Source organism: Triticum dicoccoides, chromosome 3B, assembly GCF_002162155.2.
Source record: "Triticum dicoccoides isolate Atlit2015 ecotype Zavitan chromosome 3B, WEW_v2.0, whole genome shotgun sequence".
Taxonomy (NCBI): domain Eukaryota; kingdom Viridiplantae; phylum Streptophyta; class Magnoliopsida; order Poales; family Poaceae; genus Triticum; species Triticum dicoccoides.
In genome coordinates, this window is record NC_041385.1 from 617570955 (window position 1) to 617583486 (window position 12532).

The 12532-nt window shown below is 47.4% G+C and overlaps 1 protein-coding gene across 4 annotated transcripts; it reads left to right on the forward strand.

Annotated features, from left to right (window-relative positions):
• The first annotated feature begins 1073 nt into the window (after positions 1-1073).
• LOC119281666 lies at positions 1074-5663 on the forward strand. 4 transcript variants are annotated; one of them, XR_005138503.1, is made up of 7 exons: positions 1074-1360; positions 3635-3715; positions 3839-3882; positions 4010-4212; positions 4507-4584; positions 5108-5237; positions 5324-5660. XR_005138503.1 is itself a non-coding variant. In XM_037562132.1 (2 exons), the coding sequence occupies exons 1-2, from the start codon at positions 1133-1135 to the stop codon at positions 5456-5458; spliced, it is 363 nt and encodes a 120-aa protein (XP_037418029.1). In that variant the 5' UTR covers positions 1074-1132; the 3' UTR covers positions 5459-5661. The 4 variants fall into 4 exon arrangements, 1 of the variants encoding a protein (XP_037418029.1); XR_005138504.1 differs by having other exon boundaries at positions 3638-3715; positions 4010-4584; positions 5324-5663; XR_005138502.1 differs by having other exon boundaries at positions 4010-4584; positions 5324-5662.
• The last annotated feature ends 6869 nt before the right edge of the window (positions 5664-12532 follow it).

The following is a 12532-nucleotide window of genomic DNA, read 5'->3' on the forward strand; positions in this document are numbered from 1 at the left end:
CAAGTTGCCCATCGACTCGCAACTAGGAGATGTGTGTATGTGTGTGTGTATTTTATTCGTGGCCCCCAGTTGCAAGTTAACCATCGACTCGCAACTAGGGGGAGATGCCCAATTGCATGTCGATAATCGACTTGCGACTAGAGGGTGTGTGTGTGTTTCTTTGTGTGTGTGTGTGTTTTTTTTGTCAAGGGGCCCCGAGTTGCATCTCAACCACCGACTTCTAACTAGGTGTGTGTGTGTGTTCTGTCGAGGACCCCCAGTTGCAAGTTGCCTATTGATTTGCAACTAGGGGGTGTTTTTTTTATTCGTGGCACCCAGTTTGTAACTTGCAAGTTGACCATCGACTTGCAACTAGGGGGATGTGTTTGTGCATGTGTCGAGGATCGCCAGTTGCAAGTTACCCATCGACTCACAACTAGAGGATGTGTGTGTGTGTGCGTGTGTGTGTGTGTGTGTGTGTGTTTTTCTCAAGGTCCCTAGTTTTTGCGAGTCTACCATCGAGCCACAACCGAAGAGGAGGCGGAGAAGTTGCTAGACGAGCATCGACTTGCAACTAGGGGGAGGGGAGGGACAAAAAATGTTTTCTGTACGAATTCTTATTTTTTTTGCAAGTCAACAACTGAAATCGCAATTGAGAGGTGCCCGTGTCTGTGTGTGTTTGTTGAGGAACGATTTTTCAACCAGTTCCAAGTTGATGCTCGACTCACATTCTATTTACTACTATTTCCTTTTTTTTATAGTTTTTTCCTTTTTTAATGGAACAAAACAAATGATTTTTTACTTTGTTTTAATATAATAGCATTTTGTAAAAAAATATAGTCCCTAGTCTTTACTATGATCAATATTGTATAATAATTATTTTTATTAAAATATTTTTTTGTATCAATTTTTTCTTACATGGTATGATCTCGTGTATGTTTTTTACACAAACAACCTCTTGTGTAGGAGCATAAAGGCCATTTTTTGAACTCAACTGTATTACTTTTTTTAGGGTTTTTGTGGAAGATGTCCAACATTTTGCAACGGATAACACCAGGTTGTGCGGCTCTGCTTCTATCTCTTTTTGGCTGGCACTGTTTGAATCGGTGGGAGAGAGAGCTGGGCAGAGACGGGGGCGAGCACATCGAAGACGATGGCCTGCGATGTCGCCGCCGACGAGCCACCAGCCATCCCCACCGTACTGGAGCTTCGCGCGCTCGACAAGGCCCCCACCGTCTGCCCCGTCCAGGAGCCCCGCGCGCCCGACAAGTCCCCCGCCGTCTGCACCATCCGGGAGCTCCGCGCAGGCGAAGCACCGTCCGCCATGGGCAGGGCCCCCGATCTCTGCGCCGGAGACACTGAGCACGCGGCACGCGATAGAGTAAGACCAAGTCCACATCACGCTATCTCTATGCTGTTTTTTTTCGTTTGTGTGCGGAGTTCCAGTTTGGTTCCGCTCCGTTCAACTCAGCGCCGTGATTTTTTGTTCTATAGAATGCGTCGGCTCGCACTGGTGAATTTTGTGTAGGTCACGTTGGAGTAGTGGGTTGGGCAGCAGGGGGATGAGGATTTTGATTCATTGAGCCAGGAATCTCTATTTGATAGAAGTCTGTCTCTGCTAGAGAATTTGTACAGCAAGTCTGAATTTGTTAGATTCAGAGTACCATAGCATTTCTGAACTTTTATTAGAGCGTGGTTATGTGGCAGGGGGTGGGGGGTGGGGGGTGGGGTGAGTTTAGGTGTTTCTCCCTAGGAGGGGATTTTTTATGGTGATCAAAGTGTTTGAACAGACTAGCCGTTCCGCCATTTCAATGCCATTGCAGCACAAACACCAGCACCAAATCTTCCTGTATGTGCAGCTGTCCCAGTTGTCCTTGTTTTGGTTGGCTTATTTAACAATGACAACCAAAACAAAAGATTAGGGACAGTGTCGGCCTGCGAGGGAAACGGGCTGCGGCGCTCCAACAACCAAAACAAATAACAAAAAAAAGTGACAAGCAAAAAAGTGACAAGCAAAAGAGGCCCGTTATTGAGAGGGACAGTGCGGGCCTGAGAGGGAAACGGGCTGGGACAAGGAGGATTGTGCTGGCCAGAGGGAAACGGGCTGGGACAAGAAAAGGGGATGTCATGCATACGTCATGTGAATGAGACCATTTTATGTCTTATTCGAATGAGTTCCAGGCGCTCTCATAATTTTTTGCCAAATATAATCCATGATCTGCGCGTGAGATATTTCAGCGATTCTTTCCAACTATGCTCCTCTACTTCCGCTTCCGTTGTAATTCCCGCATTAATTACTCCAAATCGCACGCCTCCTCCTTCTATCTTTTCGCCTTTCATCTTCGTCCGCCTCTTCTCCTCCCCGTCAAGCTCATGGCCATGGAAGATATCCACTTGTGGGAACTGGGAAGACAGATAGCTTGCTTGCGGAGGACGGCGTCCAGCAGGGCGACGGAGTCCACCCGCACGGCGGCGTTCCCACAGAAGGCAGCGTCCAGCAGGGCAATGGTGGCGTTCCCGCGGAAGGCGGCGTCCATCAGGGTAACGGAGTCGTGCGAGCGTGCTCGGGGAGGGCGGCGTTCACCAAGGCGACGGCGAGGTCGCAGACGGACGTCACGGCATGCCGTTCGAAGGATTGCCGCCTCGCGCAGCCCAACGATGGTGACTATGTGGTGCATGCTAGCGGCCAACATGCAAGCACTGACGATGGCCTTGGCATGGCGCAGGTCGACGTCCAGCACTCGCACGCCTTGTGGAGTCGCGGGCTTCTACGGACTCCTTAAGGTTCCCGCGGATGACGACCAGGGCGTCGTCACAGCTGTCCTGGAGGACGGTCGCCAAAAGCAGGTCGAGAATGGCGACGACGTGTCGCACGCGGGCAGCCAGCATGAGGCGCTGATGATGGACACTGCATCGCGCAAGGCGACGACCACCACGCAGACATCCACACACTTGAGACACAGGTGCAGTCACTCAGCACCGCATCCATCAGGGATTTAGGGGCTCTGTTTTGCCATCTAATCATGGACCAGCGAGTAAGTGAAAAGAAGAGATTGAGGAGAGAAGAGCACAGCAAGGACAGGGTGTGCAAGCGATTTCTAGCAATGTTCTTCAGTGTTCTAGAAATTACACTAAATAAAATTTCTGAAATAATTTTTTTTTAGTTTAAGAGGGAAAGGGTTCTGGAGATGGTTTTTTCCTCCCTTCATTCAAAACACAGAGTTTAAGGACGATGAGTAAACCTGAGGCTCTAACAAATTGCGGATTAAGAATTGAGATATAGAAAATGCATTGTTCATTTCCTTCATTGAAAAAAACCGACACGCCACATATAAATAGAAAATACTAAGTTATAGCCAGATGTTTTCATGGAAATATTTTTGCTGAAGAGACAACGATATTTAGCTGCAGGCTGCGTCATCTTTTTGTTTTATAGTTGTTTAAACTTTGTGGCGCTGCTGCTCTTGTTGGCCTTCTTTAGGTTGATATACTCTCCCCTTCTTAATATATTTACATGCAATTCTCATGCATGTTCCCGGGAAAAAAGAAATGACTGTTTGATAAATTGGAGCATTGCATTTTTAAGTAAGTTTTCAACCATTATTTTTTTGCATAAAATTACTTATCTATATGCAAACGATTTCTCTGTTTTTAGTAGCCTTGCAGGACATCAGAGAGCAGATAACACATTGGCCACATCTCCAGTAAACGTGGCAATCATACTAAATCATAAAAGGTTGGAGACTGGCTATTGAAAGAATGATACTTTCGGAAGTAATATGAGTATTGAGTAACTCATTTTTGTGTTTCTAGGCTGCCTTAATTTTTCTAATAGCTATTTTGACCTTTCTCTTGGCAGGAAGTATGAATGCAATGCTTGAGAAGACTAGGACTCTGAAAACTGTAAGTGTGGGAGATTGTGGTTTCAAAGTTATTGATAAAGATGATTATGAATGAATTCATACTTATCTTAAGGTTATTAAAATACTCCATATGAAATTAAACTTTTCTTTTCTTCATTAAAATATAGGACACGAAGCAGAGTTATGTGCTTGTATGGAGGGAATATTCATTGCCATTCAGAGATCAGAGTTGCCTATTTGTGTGAAACTAGACACGCTATCAGTAGTGAACGTGCTCAAGGAGAAGGATCTAGACAGATCAATGTTTGCATCATTGATTGCTGGGATCAATCATCTTTTGCCTCCTCGTTTTGGTTCCGGCTTGCGAGAGGTAGTAAAGCAGATTGTAATGATGACGCTATTTGATTAATGCAAGATTTTACCCGTAAAAAAAGACATATAGGACAAGATGTTCTCAACACGCATGCCGTTACTACCATAAGCTTGACATTCCATATCTTGTAAGCTCCAATGCAATTCGTCAACCATGTTTGAATTGGTATTTACTTTCTGATCAAACGAATCAGCTATTTTTATGTTTATATTGAAGCAACACTAATATGACAAGGGAAAATGATGCAGAAACTTAACCTCATGACAATTGTATAAAAAACCTATTTTGCAGGTACACGTGATGCGATTGCCACAATACAACTGGCCAAGCAACTGGATAGGTGGTCAAGACTAGAGAAAATGGGTGAAGGTAAATAGTGATTCTTTTCAATTCTTTTTCACAAAATAATGACCAATCACGTGAGTGCTTGCAACCACAAAGGGGGTGTGTTACTGACTGTTGCTCTAAACATCTAGAGATGAAGCAATGCGGTGAAAACCGAAGTCAGAGCATAGGTTTGTTGCTAGGCAACTGATTGCACATCACATTGCAAACTATTTATTGATAGATTGTTGTTTCCACTAAAAGAAAAAAAAAGACATGAATGGTGTATTGTCCAATTTTTTTTGGGTGGTGGATGAGAGCGGGTTGTATTATTTTCGTGCAACGACATCCTCATCGTGCTAGAGTCGAAGCACCCCCCCCCCTCACCCCCGTTTGGAGCAGTGAAATATGTATGAGGGGACCCACTATCTCGATGATAAAGGGAAGGGCAAACTGTCGCCGCCATTTTTCCCATGAGTCCATGACTCTTTGATGATACGTGCGTTGTACGTGCATGCTTACTAGTCATACTAGTTGTGGATGCCGTGAATTCTGAATTCCCATGCAGTCTTCTTGGTTAGGTTGTGGGATTAATGTGGCGCGTGCGGTCGATCGTACGTAAGTACGCAGCGAGTGGGAGTGGGACGACGAGACGATGGACAGATGAAGAAGTAGCGGGGCGTTTACGCCACGGCCATGTACGTACAAGTTAACACTGCACGCGCATATATCTACTCTATCTAACTGAGGATACATTGTGCGTTTGTGTCTCCCTTGTTTCTAGGAATCAGCTTCTCGTCGCATCATCTCTCATATCTCACCGGAAAGATATGAATTGCGGCAACAGGGAGAGAGAAGACCACAATCAGCTGGGATCGCAACGTGGAGTCGTGGACAGGCAGTCTTGCTTCTTTGTTAATATCACTGAACATTAGTTGTGCAAGTATCTTTTTTGCAATTACTATGAGACAGTAAGGGGGCACGCAAGCGTGTTGTGCCCGGCCCGAGTGAATTTTGATTAGCCGATGGCGATCGATCGATAGCTCGACTAGCTAGGTTTCAATTATTCTTCAACACGTGCCGTGTGTCATCGATCCGTCTGTACGGTGCAGTGCTAAGCTTTACGCATGAATCGTGCATTGATTCTAAGTCGTCCGGGGTGTATAGATGTCGCAAGCAACTAGATTTCTCAGAAACAGTGGAGCAGTTTCTGTGCTGGTACATGACTCTTTTGTGAAGGAAAAAAGAAGAGCAGCCAAAAACGAGCAGTACGTACGTAGTACGTGCATTAGAAAAAACAAGCTTTAAGCATGAGTCACATCGACTGAGACCTGGATTGAATTCCGGGCACCTAGATCTCAGACGTCGTTGTGCTGCATCTATTTTCTGAATTGTTTGTAAATATGGGGAAAGAGAGGACAAACAAATGGATGGAGGGAACAACAGATGGGTGCATGCGTGGTTTCGCACGGTGTTACATTGTCAAGCAACCGAAAACTTGCAAGCATGCACAAACTATCAATCTAAATCTAACTAACTCGGGTAATTAGCCAAGCATTTGCACATGAATGGTTGTCAAGTGCGGCTTGGACAACACACTGAAGTATAGTACAACCGATTGGTTGGTTGCTTCATGCGAAAGGAAACCAACACTTTTGGCAGTGCTACGTGTCGCCTCTGTTACCAAGATCCTCCAGCCACCGATCATTGCAGTGGTTGCCGTGGCTATACAAGTTAAGCAGAGGCCCAAGAAGAGATCTAGCGCGAAGAGAAAAATGGGCGCAAGCAAGCACACGACACGACGTCATCATGTCTGATGCCAACAAGGGCACACTCCGCGCTCATGCCTAGTATTGCTGGATGTGGCATCTAAACCCTATATATATCATGTGACAATTAGGCCGATCCTAGATTGTGGCATCAAAGTGTTTCGATACGTGAAGCGACATGGCACGCTGGCGGACACATGCGCGCATATGTGCGACTTCATCCCATAGACTGCGCCTTACGTGCACGCTCGCACATGTGACCACACACGGCATCACCGGGTTGGCCACCTCCGAATCCCATCCCAGAGCAGAGCAATTCTAAGAACGCGTTGCATTCACATGAACCAGGCCCGTGTACGAAAAATTGGCCTGTTTGGTGGCAATGTGTTTATTGTTTGGTTTGCGTAGGACGATCCTTAAAGCACCTACCAACGAGACCCGATAGAAACGGCCAAATTGATTGTTTCCTCTCAGCCAGGTTCGGGCAATGTTGAGGAGGGGAACGCGGGGCCAAGCTCATGCGAGCAGGGAGATTACGTGAGCTCGCACGTGTCCCTAAAAAAGCAGCGGAAGGAATTGAGTCACCTCCCGCTGAATCGGTCACCCTATATGCCCACCTTCGGCTCACCGCCCAAACCCCGTCACTATCTGCCCCCCTCCCCCTCAAGAGCTCCCAGTCACGCGTGCATTCGCCACGGACAAGCAGGTAGCAGCACGTCTTCTCTGGCCAGCAGTAGACGATGTCATCAATTTGTCTTCCTCCTCTTCTCCGACCTGTTCCGCACCTCTGCCCAGCTTCACAAATGGTTGTAAGTTCGACCACTCCCTCCTCCCTACTCATTCTAGCTTAGATATGTGAGCATGTGGTAGGAGTATATATGTGAGCATGTGTCGATCTGTGAGAATGTGATGTTGTGGCAGCTAGTGGGGATGGATTGGTAGCATGCTGGATTTTCCTTGTAGAACTGGTATTGTTACGTGCTATACAAACGGTTTTTACGCCCTTTCCGTGATGGAGTTTTAAACTGTCGCCTAGTCAGTGTGTGCGATAGGGGGGGGGGGGTTCCTTCCCACATGACCTAGAAACTGTCAGGGATAGGCAAGCGGCTACTGACAGTTGCCATAGAATAAACGTATGAGAAGTCGCGCATGTCCCACACGTTACGTCTCGACGTTACGTTTCCAATCCGAGAGATCCGAAACGACTACGCCGCTATAGTCGTGTGGACAAGGTGGATATCACAAACATTTAATCTACCGATGTGTTTGCGATAGGTATGTTATCGCACATAGTTCAAAATTATAAAATGTGTGATGTGCCTCTACTATCGCCGACATATCCATTTTCATAACTGTGTGCGATAGGTATTCCTATCACACACGGGCTCTATATATGCACCATCTTATTTTTTGAAGGAAATATGCCCTAAGGGCAATAATAAAGTTGTTATTTTATATTTTCTTATTTCATGATAAATGTTTATTATTCATGCTAGAATTGTATTAACCAGAAACTTGATACATGTGTGGATACGTAGACAAAATACCGTGTCCCTAGTAAGCCTCTATTATACTAGCTCGTTGATCAAAGATGGTTAAGTTTCCTAACCATAGACATGTGTTGTTATTTGATAAAACGGGATCACATCCTTAAGAGAATGATGTGATGGACAAGACCCATTTGTTAGCTTAGCATTATGATCATTTAGTTTTATTGCTATTGCTTTCTTCATATCAAATACATATTACTTCGACTATGAGATTATGCAACTCCCGGATACAGGAGTAATGCCTTGTGTGCTATCAAACGTCACAACGTAACTGGGTGATTATAAATGTGCTCTACAGGTATCTCTGAAGGTGTTTGTTAGGTTGGCGTAAATCGAGATTATGATTTGTCACTCCGAGTATCGGAGAGGTATCTTTGGGCCCTCTCGGTAATACACATTGAAAGGATCGATATAGTTGACTAGAGGGGGGGGGGGGTGAATAGGCAACTAACACTTTTTAGAGTATTCTTTACCAAATTAAACTTTGCAACCTATATGATACAATAATAACTAGCACATTAGCAAGCAAGGTAAACAACACAAATAAGCTTGCACAAGTAAAGGCACGAGATAACCAAGAGTGGAGCCGGTGGAGACGAGGCTGTGTTACCGAAGTTCCTTCCTTTTGAGGGGAAGTACGTCTCCGTTAGAGCGGTGTGGAGGCACAATGCTCCCCAAGAAGCCACTAGGGCCACCGTAATCTCCTCATGCCCTCACACAATGCGAGATGCCGTGATTCCACTATTGGTGCCCTTGAAGGCGGCGACCGAACCTTTACAAACAAGGTTGGGGCAATCTCCACAACTTAATTGGAGGCTCCCAACGACACCACGAAGCTTAACCACAATGGACTATGGCTCCGCGGTGACCTCAACCGTCTAGGGTGCTCAAACACCCAAGAATAACAAGATCCGCTAGGGATTAGTGGGGGGAATCAAATTTCTCTTGGTGGAAGTGTAGATCTGGGCCTTCTCAACCACTCCCGAGCAAATCAACAAGTTTGATTGGCTAGGGAGAGAGATCGGACGAAAATGGAGCTTGGAGCAACAATGGAGCTTTTGGGGGAAGAGGTGGGTCAACTTTGGGGAAGAAGACCCCTTTATATAGTGCGGTGAACAATCCAACCGTTACCCCCCCCCCCAAGCAGCCCCGCAGAGAGCGGTACTACCGCTTGGGTGGGCGGTACTACCGCTGCGCCAGCGGTACTACCACGCCACATAGTGGTACTGCCACGCACAAGAGGGGAGCAGGGTCATGGACCCAGAGCGGTACTACCGCGGAGGAAGGGCGGTACTACCGCTCGAGAGCGGTACTACCGCCACTACTGCCGTGACAAGTACCGCAGAACCCGACACGAGAAAACGAGGGCTCGAGTCGAGGCGGTAGTGGCCTGGAGCCTTAGCGGTACTACGGCAGAAACTAGTAAGCGGTACTACCGCTTGTGGAGCGGTACTACCGCTTGCTGTGTTTGGCGGTACTACCGCTGTGGCCAGACAGAGAGAGCAAAGAGGGGAATAAGAGCTCCATTGAAGCGGGAAGGAACAGCGGGTGTAATAAGAATGTGTACGTGTTGATTCCACCCAAGCCATACCAAAGCGGACCCCCTCTTGATAGTACGGTGACTCCTACGCAACTAGTCCACCAACAAAGAAACGAAGGAGCTGCACCGTCTTGAATAAAGCACCGAGGGGAGGGAATCGTCTCGTGCCAAAGGATGAATCTCTGAAAATCTCAACGCAGACGATTAGTCTGCAAAAGCATTGTCATCAATCACCAAAACACCTTGGGGATAAATATGCTCTTACAATCTCCCCCTTTTTGGTGGATTGATGACAATACGGGATTTGCACAAACGGGAAGAGACATAGGACATGCGCAAACCCCACAACTCACAAATGTAGATGGGCTCCCCCTAGATGTGTGCTATCTAGATAGGTGCTTTGGACTGCACGGCACACATACTAGGATCAACGCTCCTCCTACATTTTGGAGACCAACAACCTAAGCAAGATATATGAGAGCAAAGTATATATAACAAGATAAGCATGCATCTCATAAGATAGCGAAGTACTAGATAGACATAGATAATGATAATAAGGATAAGGTAGCATATGTCTCACACCATATGTCTGGAACTTAGGTCTCACTAGCACAAAACCAAACAAAGAAAACGGCGAGAGAACACACCACAAAGAAATACACTCACAAAGTAGACAACGATGCAAATCCCTAAACTCTCTCCCCCTTTGGCATCGAGACACCAAAAAGAGAGGGAGTGTTGCTATGGCTCCAGGTGATAGTACATGAGAGTCTCGAACATCATATCCCAGCGGGATCGTCTGCACTGTTGTCGTCGGTCGGGAACTGCTCGGCATCAAAATCTGTCCACGGGCAGTGCTGCTGAATCCTCTCCTCCTCCTCAGTAAGCTGGTCCTCAGATCCACTGTAAACGGTGGCACCCAACTGACGCATGAGCTCCTTGTGACGACCCCTGGCCTTCTTCTCAGCCACATGAGTCATGTACTGACCGTGAGCCTCCATGCAGAACAACTTCTTCACCTTGAGCTTGAGCTTCTGTGCCCAAGAGGGCTCTGCCCCAGAAGGCACATAGTCATCATCATCATCAGCATCAGCCTCCTCTTTGGTCTCCATGTCGGCAGCAGAAGATGTAGCCCCAGACCTAGGGACCTGGGTGCCCCAGTTATCCTTCTTCCTCGGACGCTTGATCTCATGAGACACCAACTCTCCAGTCTCTAGCATAACCTTGGGATAGACCTTATCCCAGGCCTTCTCAATGAGCAGCATGATGAAAGGACCATAAATCGGGCACTTGCACTCAGAGATAGCAGATAAGAGCTTAGACCACATAACATGAGAAATGTCCAAAGACTCGCCAGAGTTAGCCTCCTTCTCATGTTGGCAGAAGAGAAGCATATCCACAAGAAAGGAGTGAACCATATCCTGATTCCCGATACGGGGGAAGAGAGTCTCCCGGAAGACACGGTGAAGAATTTCCAGATAGGAAGGCAGCTCATATGTTACCTTCTTAGTGTCAGGGTTGATCTTCTGAGAGCAGTAGGGCCAAAGGGCTTGCTTGTGAGTGGAGGTAGTCTTACTGTGGGGGCGAAAGCCAACAGGAGTCTCAAGCCCGTGATCTTCCACGCCAAGTAACTCCATGAATGCCTTCCACTTGACAGAAAGTAACTTGCCATTGGTCATCCAAGTCAGAGTCCTGTCCTCATCAGTCCCAAGATGGACCATGGCATAGAATTGGGCCACAATATCAGCATCATAGTCTTTGTTGAACTGCATGATTCCAAGAATGTTCAGTTGAGTGCACATCTGAAAAGCTTCACCAAAGTACTCAGGATCCTTCTCCATATAGTCCGTGTTAATGGAGCGCACATTCACATAGAGGTTCTTCTTGGCCTTGAGCACATCAAAGAAGATGGCAAACTGAAAGCGGTTCCAGAACGGAAGGTTGACCAAAGTGGGTTCTTGGTCTTCCGCATAGGGGTTGCGGCGACGCCTTGCCTAGAACTCCTTGGCATTCATTTGAGGCACAGTTTTGCCCTTTGGCTTTGGCTTGACGGCAGATTTCTTCGGGAGCTGAGGTGGAGGTGGAGCACTAGAGGAACCTCTTGCTGACTCAGATGTGCGGTAGCGCTTTGACGTGGCACGGCCGGGGTTGACACGGTGAGCCTGATGCTCAGGATGTTCATCACCTGGAACCAAACACAAGAACACGCAAAACAACTAGAAATAATGAGCATAAGCCACCGAACTCAACAAAAAGGATCACAGAATGGGAGGAGCATGATGGAACTTGGTAGCCAGCCATAGTACCGCGACCTGTAGGCGGCAGTACCGCTCTAAGCAGTAGTACCGCTCCGGTGAGAGCGGTAGTACCGCTCGAGGCGGGGAAACAGCGGTTTCCTACTACCGCGGTCAGATCCAGCACTACCGTCCTACCAAATTCAAAAATACTCCTACCAATCACTAATCCAAACCGCCTAGTTGCCTTCTCCATCCTACTCAAGCCTAGATTTGGCCAAAAATCTAGAGGTGCAACCATTATTGCCCCTAAGATGCTAGATTGGAAATCTAGACAAGAAGAGAGAGGGAACGGGGGCAATACTGGCATCCATGGCAAGAGGGCGAGGTGGGGATCGACTCCACCGAAGGGAATGGAGAGGGACGCCCCAGAGAAGGAGATCCGCCGGAGCCCTCCCGCAGCGAGCAGTTGCTGGAGAGACGAAATAGAGCGAGGGGGCGAGCGAATGGGTATGGGGGAGAAGAAACCTCCCCCCGCCCCGATAAAACCCCGTGACCCCGCCCCGCAGCGGTAGTACCGCGCTGGTGGGTGGTAGTACCGCTTATAAGCAGTAGTACCGCGCACCACCAGCGGTAGTACCGCCCAGCAACAAAAGGCCACTAGACAGTACGGCTAAGCTAAAAACGAAACGGAAAAACAATGGCAAGAAGGAGGAAAGACCAACTCGGCAGCGAACACACTAGCAAGGGGCCAAGACACACCTCTTCAAGAGAGGGCGGTGGCCGAGGCCACCTATGTTTGAGTCAAGAGGTATGGCGTCGCGAAGATTTTAACCTTGGACCCATGACCAAAACTCATCCTTGAAGCACAAGTACCATCAAAAATGGTTAATGTGAAAG